This window comes from Pristis pectinata, chromosome 1 (assembly GCF_009764475.1).
Source record: "Pristis pectinata isolate sPriPec2 chromosome 1, sPriPec2.1.pri, whole genome shotgun sequence".
NCBI lineage: Eukaryota > Metazoa > Chordata > Chondrichthyes > Rhinopristiformes > Pristidae > Pristis > Pristis pectinata.
The window spans coordinates 139,103,449-139,128,511 of NC_067405.1; the positions used below are offsets into that span (position 1 = coordinate 139,103,449).

Consider the following 25,063-nt stretch of genomic DNA (forward strand, 5'->3'; position numbering starts at 1 on the left):
TTCCCTACCTGACCCATTTGGCCTCTATTCTGCTAAACCTTTTCTAGCCATGTACCTGCTGAAACGCCTTTTAAATGTTGTAATTGTACCTGCCTCTAAAGCTTCCTCCAGCAGCTCATTCCATGTACCCACCACCTCTGTGTGGAAAAAGTTCCCCTTGGATCCTTTTTAAGTCTTTCCCTTCACCTTAAATCTATGTTCTCTAGTTTTGGACTCTCCTACCCTGGGAAAAAGACTGTGACCATCCACCTAATCCATGCCCCTCATGATTTTGTATACACCTATAACGTCACCCTTCAGTCTCCTATGCTTCAGGGAAAAAAAAGTCCCAGCCTCTCCCTGTAACTCAAGCCCCTTAACATCCTTGTGAGTCTTTTCTGCAACTTTTCCAGCTTAATGACATCCTTTCGATAGCCAGGTGACTAGAACTGCGCACAATACTCCAAGTGTGGTCTCACCAAAAACTTGTCCAGTTGCAACGTGACATCCCAACTCCTGTATTCAATGCCCTGACCAATGAAGGCAAGCATCCAAATGCCTTCTTCACTACCCTGTCTACCTGTGTCACCACTTTCAGGGAACTATATACCTGTACCTCTGGGTTTGTGTGTTCTACAACACTGTCCATGGCCATACCACTTACTGCCCTGGTTTAACTGACGAAAATGCAACACCTCACACTCGTTTGAGTTAAAGTCTGTCTGACATTCTTTGGCCCAGTTCAGCTTGTAATCTTAGACAACCTTCTTGGTGTGATTTTGGTGTGATCTGCAACTTGTTAACCATCTTAACAGTATTGTCATCCAAATCATTAATATAGATGACAAACAGCAGTCGACCTAGCACTGATCCCTGTGGCACATCACTGGTCATAGGCCTCCAATCTGAAAAACAATTCTCCACTACCACCCTCTGACTCCTACCACCAAGCTAATTTTGTATCCAATTGACTATCTCGCCGTGGATCCCATGTGATTTAATCTTTCAGACTAGCCTACCAAGCAGGACCTTGTCAAAGGCCTCGCTAAAGTCCATGTTGACAACATCTGCTGCCCTGCCCTTGTCCATCTTCTTTGTTACTACTTTTTTCAAAAAAAAAACTCAATCAAATTTGTGAGGCATGATTTCCTGTGTGCAAAGCCATGCTGGCTATCCCTAATCAGTCGTTGCCTTTCTGAATGCCGATAGATCCTGTCCCTTAGAATCCCCTCCAGTAACTTTCTCACCACTGATGTTAGGCCCACTGGCCTGTAGTTCCTTTTCCTTGCAGCCCTTCTTAAATAAAAGTACATTAGCTAGTCTCCCAGTACTTCATCTGTGGCTAAAGATGATAAAAATACCTCTGCCAGGGCCCCTGCAATTTCTTCCCTAGCCTCCCACAATGTCCAAGGATGCACTTTATCAGTCCCTGGGGATTTATCCACCTTCATATGCCTTAAGACTGCCAGCACCTCCTCTGTTGTAATGTGGATTTGTTGATAATGTTTCACAATCTTGTTTGCAAATCCCTCCATGTTGTTGTCCTTCACAATTTAATCTCCTCCATCCCTAAAAGAGAGATCTGCTCTAATTTTGCCTCTGAGTTATTCCTAAATTTAACCTATTCACCATTTCTGGTCAAGTGTTCAACTGACAAAGCCTCAGGGTCGAGAATACTTCCCCTAAACCCACTGCTAATCCATTTTTTCTCCGGTTCAAAACTTGCTGCTTTGATCAAGCTTTTGGCCATCTGCCTTAATGTATCCTCAAATGAATTGGGGAAAATTTTGGTTGATTCTCCTCATCATTCAGCACAGAAACAGGCCCTTTGGTCTACCGTGTCTATGCCAACTGGCAAATATCTACACTAATCCCATTTACCAGCACAGTGCCTTAGCAATTCAAATGCTCATTCACATGTCTCTAAAGTTTTGTCAGAGTACCTGCCTCCACTATCTTCTCAGGCAGTACATTCCAGACTTCAACCAGCCTCTGGGTTGAAAAAAAATCTTCCTCTGATCCCCTCTAAACCTCTTACATTGACTCTGTGTACACTTCCCGCTGTCTCAGGAAAGCAGCCAATGTAATAAAAGACCCCACCCACCCTGGTCATTCTCTCTTCTCCTCTCTCCCATCGGGCAGAAGATACAAAAGCTTGAGAACATGTACCACCAGGCTTGGGGTCAGCTTCTATCTCACTGTTATAAGACTCTTGAATGGACCTCTTGTATGATAAAGATGAACTCTTGATCTTTCAGTCTACCTCGTCATGGCCCTTGCACCTTGTTTGTCTACCTGCAGTGCACTTTCCCTGTTACTGTAACACTATGTTCTTCATTCTGTAATTGTTTTTTATGCAGAGAGTATTAAGTGCCTGGAGTAGGTTACCATGGGTAGTAGTAGAAGCAGGCAGTTTGGTGGAGGTTAGGAGGCTTTTAGACAGACACATGAATATGAAGGGAATGGAGGGATATGGATAATACACAGGAGGAGGACATTTAGTATAAATTGGCGTCAAGATCGGCCAAATAGCCTGTCTTAGTGTATGGCAATGATCTGTCTGGATGGCATGCATACAAAGCTTTTCACTGTATCTTGGTACATGTGACAATAATAAACCAATTACTCCTCACCTTAAATCTATGCCCTTTGATCTTGGATACCTCTGCTCTGGGGAAAAGTTTCTTTCATTCTATGGCACTCACAATATCTCAATCTGGTCCCTCCTCTGCTCCAAGGAAAACAAACCCCATCTCCCCTCATAACCAAACAATCTCCTGTACACCCTCTCCAGTGCATCCATGCCCTTTCTATACTGGGGCGACCAGAAGTTCAGACCAGTGTTTTATAAAGTTGTACCAATACCTCCCTGTTGTTATAGGCCTTGTTTGCCTTTATTAGGCAGGGCATCCTGTATGCCTTCTTCACCATCCTATCTACCTGTGCTGCCACCTTCGGGGACCTTTGGACTTGTAGACCCTTTATTCCTTAATACTCCATAGGGCTCTACCATTTACTGTGTACATCCTAGCCTTATCTGACCCCCCCCACCCCCCAAATGCATCATCTCATATTTGTCAGGATTAAATTCAGTGTGCTATGACATGCCCAACTTTTACCAGCTGATCATTAACATTCTATAGCCTATGACTATTCTCCTCACTATCAACAACATTACCAATTTTCATGAGTCCTGCAAATGAGTTGACCTGACGAAAGGTGAAAAATCAGGATTTTTTTTTGTTGCAAGAGTAGTTGTGCATATAACTTAGAACATAGAACAGTACAGCACAGAACAGGCCTTTCGGCCCACGATGTCGTGCCGACATAGTTATTCATTCCACCTACAGAAAGCCCATATCCCTCCATTTTCCTCTCATTCATGTGCCCATCCAAGCCCCTCTTAAAAGCCCCCAATGAATTTGCCTCCACCACCCTATCAGGCAACACATTCCAGGCATCCACCACTCTCTGAGTAAAAAAAACTTACCCTTCACATCTGTTCTGAACCTACCCCCTCTCACCTTAAATGGATGCCCTCTGGTATTGGATCGCTTAATAATGGGAAGAAGGTATTGCTTGTCCACCCTATCTAAGCCCCTCATAATTTTATACACTTCCAACAGATCACTCCTCAGGCTCCGCCGCTCCAGAGAAAAGAGCCTAAGTTTAGAACCATAGAACAATACAGCACAATATAGGCTAATTTAAAAACAAAATGTGCACATTTTGGTCACCCTAGATTCAGCTGTCATGTGGGGCAAATACTTTGAATAATTGCTGGGGGAGTGTTGAAGAAGTGAGGGTGTGAAGCTTTAGTGGCTTTACACTTTGACAGAACACTTGCTTCAAATTTAATCTTTGTTCAATATGTGTGCTCCGTTTGCAAGAGGCTGTTCTGCTAAGGGCAATGGAAGATGTATCGTATGGCAAATGTTCACTAATTAAAAGCAAAATACTGTAGACACTGGAAGTCTGAAATAAAACCGAAAATGATGCAAATACGCAGCAGGTCAGGTAGCACCTGTGGAGAGAGAAACAGATAACATTTCAGGTGAATGACCTTTCTAAAAGGTCATCAATTTGAAATGTTATCCCTATATTTCTCTCTCTCTCCACAGTAATAACTGTTTTCTGCTTTTATTTCATTAACTAAAATTATTATGTAGCTGGAAAGAAAACTTAACATACCAACCCCTTATTAAAACTTGTGAAACCTTCTTAGGAACTTGTAATTTGACATTGTCTCTCCTGGGACCTAGCTTCCAGATTGCATAAACATTGCCTTTATGGAAACCACTTCTTCCCACTAATCCTGGATGTGATGTACCTGGCCATTGTTCAAGAGGTGCTGCCCGTTGCTTCTCATTAATTAGATAAGAATTCAGTTTGTTCCCAGTTAAATGCTGCTCCCAATGCTTTATTCATAGAATACATAGATCCCTATGGTCACAGGGAGGATGTAATGCACCTGTGGTCAAGTTGTTTCAGTACAGATACAATATTGCATCTACCCCACAATGTGGGAAATTGTCCAGGTATGTGCTATTCACATCAATGTAGCAATTGACTGAATATGGGAACCCTGGTGAAACTGAACCCAATCAGTATCAAGGAGAACCTTGCTGTACACAAAGCCATTTGGTTGTTGTTAGAACGTAAGAAACTAGGACAGGAGTAGGCCGGTCCACCCCTGGAGCCACCCACTTCTTCCTGGGAGAGCTCCAAACTTCCTTTGTTCTTTGCACAAAAATGTGCTTTTTGACGTTGTCTATAAATAGCCATGCACTAACCCTTGTGGTGGGCTGCTCTGCTGCAAGCGTCTTATTCTACAAAATAATTGTTAAAAAATGTGGATGCTGGAAATCTTAAACAGAAAATGCTGGGAATATTCAGCAGGTCCGGCTGCATCTGTGGGAAGAGAAACAGAGTCAACACCGGGTTGGAGACCCCTTCTCAGATTCTGATGGTTCTGATGAAAGGTCTCCAACCTGAAGCATTGACTGTTTCTCTTCCCACAACTGTGACCTGGCCTATTGAGTATATCAAGCATTTTCTGTTTTAGTTTTAGATCATGATCTACAGTCATGGCAACGACGACCAGCTCTGCCTCCCCACCTCCGCCCATTCCTTTTTAACTTCATGACTGTTCTGTACTTCTGGATTCTATTGTTGGCACACAGCCTTCTGCAACTCAGCTTTGGGGTAGGGAAAAACAAACCTATCGCCTTTAGCCTCTGCCACACGTTCTGCCGTCTTGTCATTACTCCACCGTCTTCAACCCCAGTGCTCCCCAATCATCCATGGACTCTCTCTTTTAGAAGAAACAGCCTCTTTGTAAACCTAATATCATGTTGAGTTCTGGAAAACAATAGTTTGAACAAGTTTTTGAACGAATGCCAAGGGAGAGGCTGTTCTCGTGACATTCTTCAGCTCCCTTTTGCAGGAAGTTCCAAATATTGCTCATTATCCACAACTGAGGTAGCTTAACCTTGTCCTGTGGGCTTCATGATAAACTATGCCTTGCCAACTTGTCCTCTTTGTTTATACTTGCCCAGTAGCAGCAATTTTTTTTCTTTCTCTGGTTGTAGATGTCACTGGCAATGCTGTCCATCCCCAATTACACCTGAAATGGGGAGGCTGTTAAGAGTCGACCACATTTATTTGACAGGTTGGAAAGGCTGAAGTCCTTGGTGTGTATAAATTTACAGCAAAGTTAACATGGGTGGAATGAATATGCAAAGGGAATGGAGTTGATCTTAGATTTGTTTGTGTGTATGGCTTAGTGGCATGTCTTCTGTGCGGTTTGGAGAGATAAATGTTACAAAGGACATCAGCAAGTACATATGTTAATCCCTCTGAGGAGTACAATAGGGTGAAGTGAGCAATTATTCAGCTGTAACCCAATGAAGAGAATGATTCAGATGGTGTTGGATATCGTAAAGTGAGATTACAACCTTGGAATTGTAGGCGGTTATGTGTTAAATGAGATATGACTATTAGTTATGCATCCATTTTTCCCACTGGGCCATCAGACTACGGTGTCTATTTTCACATAGATGAAAACAAATGTAAAGTTGAGGCTCATAGCCATTCTTACTGACAGATATTTGGGTCTAGACTCAAAGTCACAGAGGGAGACATCCTTCAACTCACTAAACGCGCACCAACCATTTTTACACAAAGCCAACTGTATCCCACTTTATTCTCCGTATATTCCCATCAATTCCCACCTAGCTCCTTTCATCCATCCACATATTAAGACATCTTTATTAGTCGCATGTACATCGAAACACACAGTGAAATGCATCTTTTGCGTAGAGTGTTCTGGGGGCAGCCCGCAGGTGTCACCACACTTCTGGCGGCAACATAGCATGCCCACAACTTCCTAACCCGTACGTCTTTTGGAATGTGGGAGGAGACCCACGCAGACATTGGGAGAACAGACAAGCTCCTTGCAGACAGTGGCAGGAATTGAACCCGGGTCGCTGGCACTGTAATAGCTTTTACACTAACCGCTACAGTACCGTGCCTGCCCAAAATTCAAGATCACTAGCGTGGAGATGCCAGGGAATAAACCTGGGACCTCATTAGAGTCAATTTGCAGTGGTCAATCAACCCACCAACATGCATGTTGTTGGAATGTGGGCAGAAACTGGAGCATCCCAGGGAAACCCTTGTTGTCATAGGGAGAACGTGCAAACTCCACACAGACAGCACTGTAGGTTAGGATTGAATTGGGTCATGGGAGCTGTGAGGCAGCAGCTGTACTAGCTGTGGGATGGTGCTGAACAAAGCCAAAAATATAAAATTCTCATCTTTGTGCTTAAATTCATTCATGCCCTCTGCACCTATTGCTCCACCCTTGATGCTACAAGCTCCTCCAACCCTACTATCCTCAAGGAAGTCCTGCTTTCTCACATTCTGGCTTCTTAAGGCACCGTGGATTTTAATTAACCCATTGATTTTTTTTTGTTTTGATATCTCCCTCTTAATTAAGGTAACGAATCTTGCCTAATGCCTTAAAGGAAGTGGCTGCAGGGACGGTGTATGCATTGGTTGTAATCAACCAAGATTCCTGGATGAATGGAAAACTGCAAATGTAGTGCCATTATCCAAGAAATGCGGGAGACAGGAACTAGGAAACTATAGGCCACTTAGGCCAGCATTTGTCATAAGGGAAAATGTTGGAATCCATTTTTAAGTAGGTAATAGCAGAACATTTAGAAAATCATAAGACAATTGAGCAGAATCAATGTGGCTTTATGAAAGTGTGTTTGACAAATTTGCTGGAAATCTTTGAGAACAGGTGGATAAAGGTGAACCAGTAAACGTAGTGTTTTACATTTCCAGGTGGCATTTAGTACACTGCCAAATGAAGGGTTACTGCGCATGATAAGATCACATGGGGTTGGGGTAGTATATTGGCATGGATATGGGATCAGCAAACTAACCAAACAGAGTCAGGATAAATGAAGCATTTTTGGATTGGCAAACAGTAATCAGTAGAGTACCAAAGGGATCAATGCTGGGGCCTCACAATATCAGATGAAGAGATCGAATACACTGTAACCAAATTAGCTGATGATACAAAGATGACACCGAGCTTGCACCCTGGACATTCTCTCTTCTCCCCTTTCCCATTGGGCAGAAGATACAAAAGCCTGAAAGCTCGTACCACCAGTCTCAAGGACAGCTTCTATCCCGCTTTTATAAGACTATTGAACAGACCTCTTGTACGATAAGATAGAGTCTTGATCTCACAAGCCACCTCATCATGGCCTTGCACCTGTAACACTATATTCTGCATTCTGTTATTGCTTTTCCCTTGTACCAGCTTGATGTACTGATGTGATGAAATGATCTGTATGGATGACATGCAAAACAGTTTTTCACTGTACCTCGATACATGTGACAATAATAAACCAATTATCGATGGGTTAAGTGAGTGGGCAAGATGAAGTTGAATGGCAAAATGTGCAGTTAACCATTTTGGAAGAAAACATGAGAAAACATTATTTGGAAGGGATGAGACTATAAAATGTCATGTTACAAAGGAATCTTGTATGTAAAACACAGAGGACTGGCATGTAGGTCCAACAAGTAACGAAAAAGGCAGATGAAACCTTGGCCTTTATTGCAGCAGGTATGGAGGATAAATGTATGGAAATTTTGAAACACTTTACAGATTTCTGGTGAGACTGTATCCGGTTGCTGGTGAGACTGCATATAGTTTTGGTCTCCAATTTTTAAGAAATATTATACTTGTTTAGAAGAGAATTCAAAGAAGGTTCACAGGATTGATTCTTGGAATGAAGGGATTGGCATTTGAAGAGGTTTGGCACCTTTGTCATGTGCTTATTGGAGTATAGAAGAATGAGAGGTGACCTCGTTGAAACATAAGACTGAGGAAGATTGACAAGGTGGATGCTCCCATTAGTGGGGGTGTCTAGAACAAAGTGTCACAGATTGGGATCGCCCATGAAGAGAAATTTCTTCTCCCAGAGACTCGTGAGTCCTTCGAATTCCCTACCTTGGAGGGCTGTGGAGGCAGAATCATTCAATGTGTTCAAGGCAGAGATTGATACATACTTGAACCACAAGAGTCGAGAGGAAAGTGGTGTTGAAGCCAAGATTGGATCAGCCGTGATCTCATTGTACGGCAGAACAGGCCTACTTCTGCTCCCGATTCTTCTGATTTCCCTGCAACCCTATCCTCATGTGAGGAAGCAGATAACCTTTAGAGTCCAGGTATCATTCTGGTAAATCTACACTGTGCTTTCTGCAATGATCAATGTATCCTTCCTAAGATGTGATGCTCAAAACTGCTCACAGTCCTGCAGATGTGGTATAACCATGACTTTGTACAGGTGTAGCTTAATATCCATCCCTTCAAATAAAAAAAAGGGAGATTTCCATCAGCCTTTTTAATAACTTTCTGTAATGTGAGATTTTAATGACCCAAGTATAAGGAATCCTGAACCTCAGTGGTCCTCCATTGCTTCTAGCTTTCCCTCTTTTCAGTTATTCAATTTTAGAATGTGGGTGTTGCCAGCTGCTCTTTGAATTGTGTGGCTTGTTAGGCTATTAGAGGAACATTAGAGTCAACCATATAAGCCAGAGGGGAAGGAAGGCAGATTTCCCATTCTAAAGGATATTAGTGAAACAGATGGAATTTTCACAACCTAGCAGTTTTGTGGTCACTATTACAAGTACTATATTTTCATTCCAAATTTAGGAAGTTCTTTTGACTAGAAATTCATCCCCAATGCAGTGCTAAATGGTCACACCAGTGCATCATACTTTGCTTCTGCAGTTAGTTCCATTGAAGTCATTACAATGAATTTAACAGGCAAAATCATTCTGGTACTACTGTGTGAGAAGTGTAATATGAGTAACCGATGATGACGTTCTTTGTTTTGTTTTGTCTTCATTGTATCTCAAGTTGAAGTACTGATTTTCAGCAGGACTATTGTGTCCGGGTTTGGTCACCCTGTTATTGGAGAGATTTGGTTAAACTGGAAAGAGAGCAGAAAAGATTTACGAGGATGTTGCCAGGGCTAGAGGGCCTGAGTTATAGGGAGGGGTTGGCCAGGCTAGGTCTTTATTCCTTGGAATGTGGGAGAATGAGGGGTGATCTTATAGAATGGATATATAAAATTAGGAGAGGTATAGATAAGGTTGATGGTAACAGTTTTCCCCAGGTTAGGGGTGTCCAAAACCCGGGGGCATAAGTTGAAGGTGAGAGGGAAAGATTTAAAAGGGACCTGAGACGCAACTTTTCCAGAAGGCGGTGAGTATATGGAACGAGTTGCCAGAGGAAGTGGTTGAAGCAGGTACAATATAGGAAGTCCCCGGGTTATGAACGAGTTCTGTTTTTGAGACTGTTCGTAACCCGATTTTGTATGTAACTCGGAACTGTGTCCGTGCACGTGCATGCACGCTTGGGCTGGGGATCACGGCCGCGCATATGCACTTGGCCCGGGGTTCCCCGGCTGCATATGTGCACTTGGCCTGGGGTTGGGCCAAAGAAGGTGTACCGCCGCCATGGTAAGATCGGGGGCTGGGCCCACTTACGAACCGACCACAAAGGTCTGTTCGTAAGTACGGGCGTTCGTAAGTCAGGGACTTCCTGTAGTATCATTTAAGAAGCACTTGAACAGGTACTTGAAGGAGCAGGGCTTCGAGGGATATGGGCTGAATGCAGGAAATCGGGGACTAGCTGGTTGGGCACCATAGTCTACATGGACTAGTTGGGCCGAAGGGCCTGTATCTATGCAATATTGCTCTATGACTCCGACTAATGGGATAATCTAATATTCTTCTTGTAAGATTGGCGTTGATGCTGCTTAATAAACCATGCAGTGGGTCAAGATCATGGCTTCTGAGCTGTATCAACTGACTTGGAGTTAACATATAGAACATAGAAAACCTACAGCACAATTCAGTCCCTTCGGCTGTGCTGACCATGTCCCTACCTTAGAAATTACTAGGCTTACCCATAGCCCTCTATTTTTCTAAGCTCCATGTACCTATCCAAAAGTCTCTTAAAAGACCCTATCGTATCCACCTCTACCACCGTTTCTGGCAGCCCATTCCATGCACTCACCACTCTCTGAGTAAAAAAAACTTACCCCTGACATCTCCTCTATACCTACTCCCCAGCACCTTAAACCTGTGGTCTCTTGTGACAACCATTTCAGCCCTGGGGAAAAAGCCTCTGACTATCCACACGATCATTGCCTCTCATCATTTTGACAATGAGACAAATGGGCCAAGAGCAATGTCCCTTGATTGACTGACCTGGGAGAGTGCCAAAGGCCTAGAGGCAGCACTGACCCAGGATGTGAAAATGGAGAGGCGTGTTCAATCCCACAATTTCCATTGAGCATAATTTGCATGAAAATCTTGATAGCAAATGTCAAAGGCCATGATTTTAAATTATTTTGCACAACACCCCATCCAGAAAAAGTAGTTGAAAATTGGCTTAACCTGGATCAGAACAATTATTCACACATTTTGGGGTGTCCTTGCGCCCACTGAGAAACTTGACTGGTTATTTTAGAACCATAGAACACGACAGCACAGAAAACAGGCCATTCGGCCCTTCTAGTCTGTGCCGAAATGTTATTCCACTAGTCCCATTTACCTGCACCCAGTCCATAACCCTCCAGACCTCTCCTGTCCATGTATCTATCCAATTTATTCTTAAAACTCAAGAGTGAGCCTGCATTCACTACATCAGATGGCAGCCTGTTCCATACTCCCACCATTCTTTGAGTGAAGACGTTTTCCCCTAATGTTCCCCCTAAACCTTTCCCCTTTCACCCTAAAGCCATGTCCTCTCGTACTTATCTCTCCTAATCTAGGTGGAAAGAGCCTACTCGCATTAACTCTGTCTATACCCCTCACAATTTTGTAAACCTCTATCAAATCTCCCCTCATTCTTCTGTGCTCCAAGGAATAAAGTCCTAACCTGTTCAATCTTTCCCTGTAACTCAATTCCTGAAGACCTGGCAACATTCTAGTAAATCTCCTCTGCACTCTTTCAATCTTATAAATATCCTTCCTATAGTTAGGTGACCAGAACTGCACATTTGGCCTCACCAATGTCTTATACAACCTCACCATAACATCCACACTCCTATACTCAAAACTTTGATTTATGAATGCCAGGATGCTAAAAGCCTTCTTTACAACCCTGTCTACCTACGACGCCACTTTCAGGGAATTATGTATCTGAACTCCCAGATCCCTTTGTTCCTCTGCACTCCTCAGTGCCCTACCATTTACTGAGTATGTCCTACCTTGATTTGTCCTTCCAAAATGCAACACCTCACACTTGTCTGCATTAAATTCCATCTGCCATTTTCTGGCCCATTCTTCCAGTTGGTTCAGATCCCTCTGCAAGCTTTGAAAGCCTTCCTCGCTGTCCACTACGCCTCCAATCTTAGTATCATCAGCAAACTTGCTGAACCAATTTACCACATTATCATCTAGATCATTGATATAGACAACAAACAACAATGGCCCCAGCACAGATCCCTGAGGCACACCACAAGTCACAGGCCTCCAGTCTGACAAACAATCATCCACTACCACTCTCTGTCTTCTCCCACACAGCCAATTTTGAATCCAGTTTACAACCTTTCCATGGATACCTAGTGTCTGAACCTTCTGAACTAACCTCCCATGTGGGACCTTGTCAAAGGCCTTAGTAAAGTCAATGTAGACAACGTCCACAGCCTTACCTTCATGTACTTTCTTGGTAACCTCCTTGAAAAACTCTACAAGATTCGTTAAACACGATCTACCACGCACAAAGCCATGCTGACTATCCTTAATCAGCCCTTGGCTATCCAAATACTTGTATATCCGATCTCTCAGAACACTTTCCAATAGTTTACCCACTACTGATGTCAGGCTCACTGGCCTGTAATTACCTGGTTTACTTTTAGATCCTTTTTTAAACAACGGAACTACACGAGCTACCCTCCAGTCCTCCGGCACCGCACCCGTGGCTAAGGACATTTTAAATATATCTGCCAGGGCCCCTGCAATTTCTACCCTAGTCTCTCTCAATGTCTGAGGAAATATCTTATTAGATCTGGGGGATTTATCTACCTTTATTCGCTGTAAGGCAGCAACCACCTCTATATGTTCCATGACACTATTGCCTGTTTCCCTTCCTTCCATATCCACTATGCCAGTTTCCTGAGTAAATACTGATGCAAAAAAATTGTTTAAGATCTCCCCCATCTCCTGAGGCTCCACACATAAATGACCACTCTGATCTTCTAGGGGACCAATTTTGTCCCTTGCTATCCTTGTAGAATACGATATACTCTTAATATACTTGTAGAAACCCTTCGGGTTTACCTTCACATTATTGGCCAAAGCAACCTCATGTCTTCTTTTTGCCTTCCCGATTTCCTTTTTTAGCATTTTCTTTCTTTTTCCATACTCTTCAAGTACCTCATTTGTTCATAGTTGCTTATACCTGCTATACACCTGTCTTTTTCTTGACCAGATTGCCAATATCCCTTGAAAACCAAGGTTCCCTATGCTTGTTAACTTTGCCTTCAATCCTGGCAGGAACATACAAACTCTGCACTCTCAAAATTTCACCTTTGAAGGCCTTCCACTTACTGAGCACATCCTTGCCAAAAAACAACTTATCCCAATCCACTCTTCCTAGATCCTTTCTCATTTCCACAAAATTGGCCTTTCTCCAATTTAGAACCTCAACTCGAGGACCAGACCTGTCCTTATCCATAATTAACTTGAAACTAATAACATCATGGTCACTGGACCCAAAATGCTCACCTACACATACTTCTGTCACCTGACCTGTCTGGTTCCCTAATAGGAGATCAAGTATTGCATTCCCCCTCGTTGGTACCTCTATATATTGATTTAGAAAACTTTCCTGAACACATTTGAAGAATTCCAAGCCACCCAGCCCTTTCACAGTGTGGGAGTCCCAGTCAATATGTGGAAAGTTAAAATCCCCTACTATTACAACTTTCTGTTTCTTACATCGATCTGCTATCTCACTACAGATTTGTTCCTCCAATTCTCTCTGACTATTGGGCGGTCCATTATACAACCCTATTAGTATTGGCCACACCTTTCTTGTTCCTCAACTCCACCAATATGGCCTCTGTAGACGAGCCCTCTGGGCTGTCCTGTCTACACACAGTCATGATATTTTCCCTGACTAGTAATGTCACTCCTCCCCCCTTTCATCCCTCCCCCTCTATCATGTCTGAAACAATGGAACCCCGGAACATTAAGCTGCCAGTCCTGCCCCTCCTGCATCCAAGTCTCACTAATAGCAATAATGTCGTAATCCCACGTGCCAATCCACGCCCTAAACTCATCTGCTTTACCTACAATACTTCTTGCATTGAAATAGATGCACCTGAGAACATTTCTATCACGTACAAGCCTTTGATTTCTGTCGATACCTGCAGTCCTCACATGACCTTTTTCCTCCTCCACCTCACTATCTGCTCTCACACTCTGGTTCCCCTCCCCCTGCAAATCTAGTTTAAACACCCACCCCCCCCCCCCCCCCCCCCCCGGAGCAGCACTAGCAAACCTACCCACAAGAATGTTAGTCCCCTTCCAGTTCAGGTGCAAACCGTCCCGTCGGAACAGGTCCCACCTTCCCTGGAACAAAGCCCAATTGTCTAGAAACATGAAGCCCTCCCTCCTGCACCATTTCCTTAGCCATGTATTTAGCTGCACGATCCTCCTATTTATAGCCTCACTAGCTCGTGGCACGGGTAGCAGTCCTGAGATTGCAACCTAGGTCCTGTCCTTCAACTTTGCACCTAATTCTCTAAACTCTCTTTGCAGGACCTCCTTCTCTTTCCTATCCACATCATTGGTCCCTACATGGACTACGACATCTGGCTGGTCACCCTCCCTCCTGAGAATATCGAGGGTGGGGATATTAATTTGTCCCAGCACCCTTTTCTCTCACATAAAATTCTTCCAAATGACATCAACAGTAATGCAAGAAGTAACATTAGTTTGCGATGAGATTTTCAATTCAACTTGCCTGAAAAATGATAGTTCTTATTTACTCAGAATAGCCATTTCCCCTAAAACCATGCTATCTGAGTGGCAAACATTCAAACAGCATTGTTTGTCATTGTTGAGATCCAGGACTTCCTATGACCTCGAATATAGCCTTGCAGGTTTACCTGGACTGCCTCACTCAAGGTCATGGTCGCTAGCCTCTGAATCATTCCAGGTTGCTTCTGCTCTTTGCCATAATCTCAGTTTGCTGCTCATTGCTGCATTAGGGAAGTCACACAGATTCCCCTTTTAAGGAGGGAAGGCTTCATTTATTTTTCCTTCAGTGCATAGGAGCAGGCAGAATGGACACAGACATTTTTCCTAATTTGAGTCTTCCCCAGAGCCCTGGCCCACTCTCTTTCCCCCTTGCCTCCCAGAAATTCACAGTGGCAGCATTCCCTAGTAATTGGAAGAGTATAAGATAAGCTATCTTTATTAGTCACATGTACATCGAAACACACAGTGGAATGCATCTTTTTGCATAGTGTTCTGGGGGCAGCCCACAAGTGTCACCACGCTTCTGGCGCCAACATAGCATGCCCACAACTTCCTAACCTGTGTGTCTTTGGAATGTGGGAGGAACCCGGAGGAAACCCACTCAGACACTGGGAGAACGTACAAACTCCTTACAGACAGCAGCCGGAATTGAACCTGGGTCGCTGGCACTGTAAAATGTTATGTCTCTTTAAAACCTGACTAAAGAGATTGCATCTGGTGGGGTAATGCCAGCAGCTGCAAGAACTTTCAATAGAAAATCGTGGTGCTGAAGTTGTTGTCAGTATCAGTGTAGTGTTACACAGGGAAACCCAACATTACTGTTCTGATGATGAAGCATTCTGCCAAATAACCTTGATGGTCTGCTTGAGCAACCATCCGATAGGATCCACTATCTTTTTCCTGCAGGCCCTTGAGAACATTCCTTGCAGATCACTGCCTAATTGACATGATTAAAGGTATTCTTTGGCATAAAGATACCAGGCCTGCTTGTGGCTATGGCTCCCTGCAAAATCTCACTTTCACACAACTCTTTAACCACTGGATCAGCAGTTAAAACACAATGAGGGAGAGGGTGGGTTGTTGCAGAGTAAACAGACTGGTTCCTCCATTAATAGTGAGATTTCCTCTGCTGTTTGTAAAAACAAGATGTGCAGTTTCATGTTTTTATGAGATACAACATAAGATTTCTTTATTAGTCAAAACACGTACATCAAAACACACATGAAATGCATCTTTTCACAAGATCACAAGATCACAAGATAAGGGAGCAGAAGCAGGCCATTCGGCCCATCGAGTCTGCTCCAAGGAAAAGGGAAAAAGAAATGGGGTGGGAAAAAAAGAGAGAGAAAAAAAAAACTATTCTAATCCCATTTGCCAGCCTTATCCCCATATCCCTTGATACCCTGACTATTTAGATATCTGTCTATCTCCTCCTTGAACACCCCCACTGATCTGGCCTCCACTGCTGTGCGTGGCAAGGAGTTCCACAATTTCACCACCCTCTGGGTAAAGAAACTTCTCCACATCTCTGTCTTGAAACTGTACCCTCTAATTCTAAGATTGTGCCCTCTGGTCCTGGACACGCCCACCAAGGGAAACAGCCTAGCCACATCTACTCTATCCTTACCTGTCAACATTTTAAATGTCGCTACGAGGTCCCCTCTCATCCTTCTGTACTCCAGCGAGTACAGTCCAAGAGCCGACAAACGCTCATCGTACTTAAGCCCTTTCATTCCTGGAATCATTCTCGTAAATCTCCTCTGAACCCTCTCCAACGTCAGCACATCCTTCCTAAGATGCGGGGCCCAAAACTGCGCACAGTATTCCAAATGAGGCCTCACTAGCGCCCCGTAGAGCCTCATCAACACTTCCTTACTTTTATACTGTTCTGGGCTCAGCCCACAAGTGTCGCCACGCTTCCAGCGCCAACATAGCGTGCCCACAACTTCCTAACCCGTACGTCTTTGGAATGTGGGAGGAAACCGGAGCACCCGGAGGAAACCCACGCAGATACGGGGAGAACGTACAAACTCCTTACAGACAGCTGCCGGAATTGGACTCTGGTCACTGGCGCTGTACTAGCGTTACGCTAACCGCTACGCTATTTTATATCTGGTTACACCCCCTTTCATTATTTAAAAAAAACCCAATGTTTCCATTCAATACATCTACTTCTGACTGCACTTTTATAATCAGTGCCGATTTCTAGTTATGTTTTCTGATGAAAATATTTTTATGCATATAATAACTTAAAGCCATTCAGTTAAAACACTGTGTATTGTGATCTTGCATTATTAATAATGCAGTGTGTAAGCTGCCTACACATTTTTTTTGGCTGGGGAGGGGTGATCCTTGAATCCTCTGTATACCTGGCGGTGCGCAGGAGCCCTGAAATAGCAATATCATTAGGTTTTCTTAAGCAGTACACAGCTGTTCCTTGTGGGCGGTGCTGAGAGTGATTTTTTTTTAAAATTTCCCTCTGAAGGAAAGTGCAAAATGCTGTTACTGCACACATTAAGGCATCTTCCAGGGCCACAGTCTGTCAAGAACTGCAACTCTTGACCTACAGGTCACACAAAGGGCATTCTGCTTCATGTTAAACACTCACTGCATATACAGTATGTCAGGTCAGAAGCCATTTATCTCAACACCACCTATCCATGTGTGTGCATGTGAGACTGTGCTGAATTAATATCATTTAAAGCAGCATGACACTGGAGTTGAATACAATTATTTCCAAGTGACAGTAGAGAGAGTACTGGCCAGAGAGCTATTCCTCCAGCCCTTATGATTCATCACTAAGAGTGGTGTCTCAATGTTTGACAGGTACTAGGCAGTGAATAGATAAGATATCTTTATTAGTCACATGTACATCGAAACACACAGTGAAATGCACCTTTCTTGCGTCGAGTGTTCTGGGGGCAGCCTGCAAGTGTCGCCACCCTTCTGGCGCCAACATAGCATGCCCACAACTTCCTAACCCGTACGTCTTTGGAATGTGGCAGGAAACTGGAGGAAACGCACCAAGACACGGGGAGAACATACAAACCCCTTACAGACAGTGGCCGGAATTGAACCCAGGTTGCTGGCACTGTAAAGCGTTACGCTAACCGCTACACTACCGTGAATGATGTTCAAATAAGCTCTCTCATCTACTGATCCAGTTCTGTGTTCAATGCCACTTTTGTCAAATCCAAGCATCAGGCTCCCTTTCCTACTGTGCTGAAATGAAAAGATAAATTTCACAGATAAGTTGATTTGGAAAATAGGATTACTTTGGGGCTATTGTAGCTTTCAGGGGGGACGTTAGAAATGCAGGGGTTAGCCACTCACCCTCCTGAACTGGTTCCATCATTCATTTAGATAATAGCTGATACATATCTGGACACCATCTATCCACTTTGGTTCCATAACTCTCCAAATCAGTGGCTAACAAACCTATCAATCTATATTTAGAAATTTTACAGGGGACCACACTCTGACTCTAAAAGCATTGTTTTGTTTGGGTGTAGGATGGAGAGAAGAGTTCCAGATTTCCTTTAGTGTGAAGAAATGCTTCCTGATGCCACTTTTTAAATAGCCTCACTCTAGTTCTATGATTGTTCTGGTCCGATCCTCTGCACCAGAGTAAACTGTTTCTTTCAATCTCCTTCTGGATCCTTTGATCATCTTTAAACAGTTGTGGCTAACCCGTCCTTGACTTGGTGAGATTTCCTTGCTGCTGCCAGCCATTCCTAATGTTTGCCGTTGAGGTTTGCTGTGTCAGTTCTGAAGCCAACTAGTTCCCCTGCACTTCAAAGCTGTACAATTCCTTTACTCCTCCCAAGGAGCCCATTTGCGTACATCTTACAGCCTTTCAGAGAGTTTGCCCTTCATGTAGTGGACATTTCCTGCTGATAAGTCTCGTTTGAACTTTGTTGATTCCTACTTGATCACCCTTCACCTGCTCTTCCAAGTTTATAAAGACATTAGGCAAGGTTTAGAGATGTGCATTGGTGCAGCATTTCGGTGTTGCCACATACCACGTCATTCAGGTAGTTGGATGTAGAGGTTTGCTGCCCGACGGGAAGTGATCCCTTCAGAAACTCCAGCTGCAGGTTGGATCGTTTGTGGGAGTTGAAGGCCTTGTGAGCAGCTCTTGGCTGGAGAGGAGTGAAGAGGGGTAGGCAAAATAAGCAGTCTGCCTTCAGAACACAGCTTCTGTTATTTTCTGAGCAGCTTTCTCGCATTTTTGTCTTAAGAGCCAGTTGAGAGGATGTTTCTATAGCAATGGACAGAAATAGCACTGGCTCTGTAATTACAGGTTTTATCAATTTTCCCCACTTCAGATGTGATCATCAATCACATTTCCCCAGTTGGAGGCATTAGGGTGTTACAATTAGCCCAGCAAGCACGCTGCTCTTTGAATTGTGTTGGGACGTCATTCAATGAGACGTTAAATTGTTGTCTCAGGTGGACATAAAAGATCCCCTTTGCTTTAATCAAAGGAGAACAGGAGAATTCTCCTCGCCCAACATCAATGGAAATTGGTCACTCATTGCTGATCCTGGGGCTTTGCTCACGAAACAGTAACTGTGCATCTGGACTAATTCATTGGGTCCTTCTGATGATGGGCAAAGTGCAATTGAATATTTTTCATATATAAGCCATTGGAAAGATATCCAGAGATGGTCCCGAGTCCAGTAGTTATGGGTTAGAGTCCAGTTGGAGATGAGGTGTTAATGGAGAAGGCTGACGACATCCAAAGCTAACTAGATATCAACCTCCTGCTCTTCTCCACCTGGACATAAAGGACTGAATAGGATCTTGATGCTTGGGATGGCCACCTTTTGGTTGGACACTCTCCTGGAAGTTTCTTCATGTCTTATTTCTTCTGTCTCCAGTATTAAATTTCAAAATAAATAAGAATAAACAGACCTAATTTTATCAGCAATGCCCTGACTTTTCTCTCTGAGGTTGCTGTCATCAGTGTGTTTGAAGATCGACATTTTCAAGGCCTTTTATTTTATAACTGCTGAGGGAGTCATAATGTGGATGTGGGGTACATCAGCATCCAGACCACTTCTGTTTTGATTTCTGGGGATGTTTAGGTGGATGCATGTGGCAAAGGGAGCTGGTAGTGGAAGCAGGAAGAGGTGCAGGTTGGAGGCCTGATTGTCACCTGAATTTTGATAACTTTCTGTCCTATAGGCAGGAATTCATTGAAAGCCTATCCATTCCCATGGTTCTGGGATGGCAAGGTGGTTCCTGAGGCTTCGAGCAGCAGCAACGGCAGGGTTAACAGTGTCAGGTTTATATGCTGCCACCCACGTGGACCCGAATGATATCGGAATCGTTAGAATTGGACGAGCCGTTGCCACGGTAAGTTATGCTACTAGATCAGAAAAATCACGTTTGCACTAGGATTTTAATTTGGCGTTTTTAACCCCTTTGTGTTTAAGCAATGGAGACAGAGTCAGAAAGTAGGATAGCAGGCCTTTTGGGCAATGCCCATCAGGTACCTGTTTACACTAATCCCACTTTTTTGTAAGCATTTTTTTTTAAAGATGTCTTAAAGTTTTATCCCACAAGCCAACTATTCCAAAGTTCTTCTGATTGGCATCCCAAACTCTATGTTCAGCTTGTCAAAACCTCTGCTGCATGTATTCTATCCTCTGCCGAATTCTGCTCGTCCATCACGCTGACTACCCTGACTTTCACTAGTTCCCAGTGATCCTAAGGCTCCGATTTAAAATTCTAATCCTTGTCTTTAAGTCCTTTGGGAGTTACTGTTCCTTCTATTTCTTCTAGTCTCCTTTGCTCTTCTAAGGTCTCTGTTCTTCAGATTCTGACCAGATATTTCATTCTAGTACAGTAATTTTCTATCATTTGAAGGCTTTGCCTCAGAAATATTGACTCAATTCTGGATGTCCTTCTCTAAATTTGAAAATAAGAGTGAAAATAGAATATGGGAGTAAACCTGCAGTAAACATAGAAGGTTAGTGAAGTCAAGTGGAGGTTTTTCCCAGTCAGAGATTGGCAAATTCATAATGGAGGACAGGGACATAGTAGAGAAATTTAGACAAATATTTTGGTTCTGGCTTCATTGAAGAGGATAGAAGTAACTTTCCAGAAATGTCTGGGAACCAAGAATCTAATGAAGGTGAGAATTTAAAGGAAGTTGGTATTAGTGAGAATGCAGGGCTAGAAAAACACACAGCACTGATGGCTGATAAATTCCCAGGGACTAATTTGCAGCCCAGAGTGGATGCATTGGCTATCATTTTTCAGAATCCTATAGATTATGGAATAGTTCTGACAGATTGGCGGATGGCAAATGTAACTCCAGCATTTACAAAAAGTAGGGGAAGAGAAAGCTCAAAACTGCAGGCTGGTTAGCCTAACATCAGTAGAAGGGAAGTATAGAAGCAATTATAAAGAATGAGATAACAGAACACTTGGAAAATATCAGTGGGATTAGAGAAAGCCAACATGGACTTCTGAAAGGGAAATGGTGTTTGACAAACTTATTAAAGTTTTTTTTTGAGGATGTAACTGGTTGAATAGATAAGGGAGAAGCAGCAGATATGATGTACTTGGATTTTCAGAAAGTCTTTGATAAAGTTCTACAAAATAGGTTCATAAAAATTTATAGTGCTTGGTTTTCGGTATAATGTATTGGCATGGATTGAAAGCTAGTTGATGGACAGAAAGCATGGAGTAGGAATAAATAGATAGAGAAACAAAGGACTGCAGATGCTGGAATCCAGGTGAAAAACACGATGATGCTGGAGGAACTCAGCAGGCCAGGCAGCATCCGTGGAGAAAAGCAGGTGGTCAAGTTTCAGGTCAGGACCCTTCTTCAGGACTGAAGATAGGAAAAGGGGAAACCCAATATATAGGAGGGAAAAGCAGAGCAGTGATGGGTGGGCACAAGGTAGTGATGGGTAGATGCAGGTAGGAAATAGTGATAGGCAGGTGTGGGGGAGTAAATAGATCCTGCCACCCCAAAAAAAAAGACCCAACTCATGGGGTCAGTGCTGGGGTCTCGGCTATTGAAATTGTGTATCAATTGTTTTGATGAGGGGACAGAATGTAATATTTTGAAGCTTGCTGATGACAGTAAATTGGGCAGGATTGTGAATTGAGGATGCAAAGGAAAAAAATGTAACGGGTTGAGTAGGTGGCAAATACATGGCAGATGCAATATAATATGGGTAAATGTAAAATTATCCACCTCTAGGGAAAATGGGCAGTATGTTATTTAAATGGTGTTTATGTTGGGAGGTGTTAATGTACAAATAGACATGGAGGGGAGTTAACGGGAAGGAAATAAGCAGGTGAAGCAAACAGTTAGGATGGCAAATGGTATTGCAAGAGGATCTGAGTACAGGATACCTTACTGCAATTTTATATAGGTCTCGGTGAGACCACACTTCGAATATTGTATGCAATTTTATTCTTCTTAACTAAGAAAGGATAGAGGGATTGCAACAATGGTTCACCAGACTGATTCCTGGGATGATGGGACTGATGTATGAGGTGATATTAGGTCAACCAGGTTTGTATTCACTAGAGTTTAGAAGAATGAGAGAGGGTCTAATTGAAGCTTATAAAATTCTGACAATGATAGACAGGCTGGTCGTGGGGAGGATGATTGGGATGCCTGAGATGAGGGGTACAGTCTCTGGTTACAGGGCAAAAGATTTAGGACTGAGCTGAGAAATTTCTTCACTCTGAGGGTGATGAACCTGTGGAATCTGCTACCATAGAGGGCTGTGGAGACCAATTCACTGAATATATTTAAGAAGGAGGTGGATAAGCTTTTAGACTCAAAAGGTATCAAGGGTTTTGGGGATAGAGCAAGAATTTTAATATTGAGCTTGCTTTACCATTCATTATAACTATGGCTCAAAGGGCTGGTTGCCTCCTGCTCCTATTTTCTGTATAAATCTCTCCTTCCTTTTTAAGGCTTTCTTTAAAATGCACCTCTTTGACTTTTTGTCTACCCCTCCTCTATTTACTTGGTTCCTACTTTCATCTGCTTTGCATCAAATGTTTAATAACAACACTTAAAAGACATTTAGATAAGTACATGGATAGGAAAGGTTTAGAGGGATATGGGCCAAGTGTGGGTAAATGGGACTAGCTTGGTGGGCACCATGGTTGAGCTGAAGGGCCTGTTTCCATGCTGTATTACTCTGATGATAACTCAACTCAATCTATCAATGTCTGTCTTTTTAGGTTGATGCTCCCACTGCATGATCAGCTAGGCTTCTTTTCTTTGTGGGATTGCCAAATTTAGATAAGTGTTTTCCATTAGCTGGCTCTAGCAGAGATCCTTATGGGACATCACTAATCTTTCTTACAATTTGTGTCGATACCTCTTATCCCTGCTGCATCCTCTGCCATCTAACCCAACAGGGATTGTTCCACTTTAACAATATTAAGCTGTGGTGACCAGGGCATTCTCTGCTTTTGTCAGGTTTTTGGTGTCATGGTTTGGTGTCTGATAGACTTCAATAAAGAGACAAAGTCACTCACTGGTGGTTTTTCCCAATTTGATACCTGACCTCTCCCCATGTGCAGGTGGCAAAGGTTTGTAAGCATGGGACGAGAATGTCACTCAGTCCCTTGAGCATGGGAGGGAGAGGGGGTACAGTTATGTAGAGAGAGAGAGAGAGAGAGAGAGAGAGAGTGAGTGGAGCGGCCGGTCCAATCATCGCAAGGGATGGGATGTCCACTTACCGGTGAAAAGGGAAGATGGGAAGCATCCAGCTAACTTCAGGGTCGCCCAGCAGCTAGAATGCCTACCTACTAGAGGAGTAACATGCATTGTCCTGGCAGCAGGAGTAAGACAACTCAATGTTACCTGTCAGTAGCGATCAGTGGAGTAGTACAAGTAATGGACAAAAGTGGGTGGCCTATTGAAAAACCTTTCCATTCAGATGAAGGGTCTCGACCCAAAATGTTGACTGTCCATTTCCCTCCGTAGATCTGTCCGACTCACTGAGCTCCTCCAGCGCTTTTGTGTGTTGCTCCAGATTCCAGCACCTGTGGTCTCTTGAGTCTTCATCCTTTCTGTTCTGTTCGTTTCAGACTGCAGTTATCAGTTATGACTACATTACCTCGCTCAGGCGTCTGGAGTATGGGACAGAAGAATACGAATCCATCAAGTCACAGGTAAGTCCAAATCCTTGTGCTAGTGTGTGACTGAGCTTTCACTTATCTGCGAATTCCTGTAATGCCGTGAAAAGGTTTGGTTTGAAGGTGGTGAGGGAGGGGCAGGTTTACTTCAGATTGATGGATGGGCTTGCTTAAATTGACTATCTGTGTTTAATCATGATCTCCACTGTGGATAAACCAATAGATGTTCCAGATGCCGTTAGCTGTTCCTGAGCACGTTTTGTGAGGTTTGAGCCTCGAATTACGTATTCTGTAAATGATGTGTTCTACATTTTCATCCCCTGTAAAGTTAGAGCCCCACAATCCAGTTTTTGGCTGCCTTTGCAACTTCTTCTTTGCTTTTATAGGCTCCATTTTTCCTATGTGACAAAACTGACCACACTTCAACATGCTTCACTGGCTGTAAAGTAGTTTGGATCCCTTTTGAGTGGGATGCAAAAGATGCTTAGGAATGTTAATGTCTAATCAACCAGAAGAGCCCTTGTTCCAACCCCAACCACATCTTGCTGTGCAGGAGAAACAAATTCATGATATTTTCTTCTTTTTGCTCTTTAATGTTTTTTTTTGCTTACAACTTTTTAAAAATAAAATGGAGATGGCTGTGATGGGTTTGAGGGTGTGGGGAAGAAATGATTGCGGGTGACAAGTCATGTAATGAAATCTCCAAGAATGTGGCCAACTGCCCGATAGCAGTCAGAGGTCAATGGAAGAAGGCAGCTCAGGTTTTGCATATTAAAATATTTTCCTCCTTTCAAATGCCACCTCTGCTCATTTCTGATATGGAGGTACTTTGAGGCTGATAGGTAGTGTAGTGCACAATGTTAGGTTGTGTATTCAGTTTGTATCTGTGTTGAAAACATCCCTGCAAGGCCAGAGTTTATTGCCCATCGCTGATTACCCTTGGAGCTGCCTTGTTCAGCAGCTGCAATATCTGTGGTGAAGGATCCCCTTCAGTGGCGTTGGACGTGAAGCTCCAGAGGTGCGATCCAGTCCAATGGTATAGTGTGCTAACTGTATGTGAATGTTGGGAGGGGGGCAATAATGGTTTTTGTAATTTTCTGCTTGGGTTCCAACCACAAAACCAGCTTCTAGTCACAAGATGCATTTCACTGTGTGTTTTGATGTACATGTGACTAATAAAGGTATCTTGAATCCAAAAGCAAAATAACATAATTGCTGAAAAGCAGAATTAAAACAAAATGCTAGAAAAACTCAGCAGCTGAGGCAGTACGTGTAGAGGGAGGGATGGAGTTGACATTTATGGTGAATGACCTTTCATCAGAACTGAAAAATATGAAATGCACCAAGTTTTAAGTTGTAGAGAAAGCCGAAG

General features: G+C 43.3%; 1 protein-coding gene across 2 annotated transcripts in view; it reads left to right on the forward strand.

Annotated features, from left to right (window-relative positions):
* adck1 (aarF domain containing kinase 1) overlaps nucleotides 1–25,063 on the forward strand; it is a 567,777-nt gene that overhangs the window by 1,275 nt on the left and 541,439 nt on the right. For both annotated transcript variants that reach the window (XM_052017675.1, XM_052017684.1), the window contains exons 2-3: nucleotides 19,756–19,926; nucleotides 23,644–23,727. In XM_052017675.1, the coding sequence (XP_051873635.1) occupies nucleotides 19,798–19,926; nucleotides 23,644–23,727 (213 nt within the window). In that variant the 5' untranslated portion in view covers nucleotides 19,756–19,797. The remainder of the gene's footprint in view (nucleotides 1–19,755; nucleotides 19,927–23,643; nucleotides 23,728–25,063) is intronic.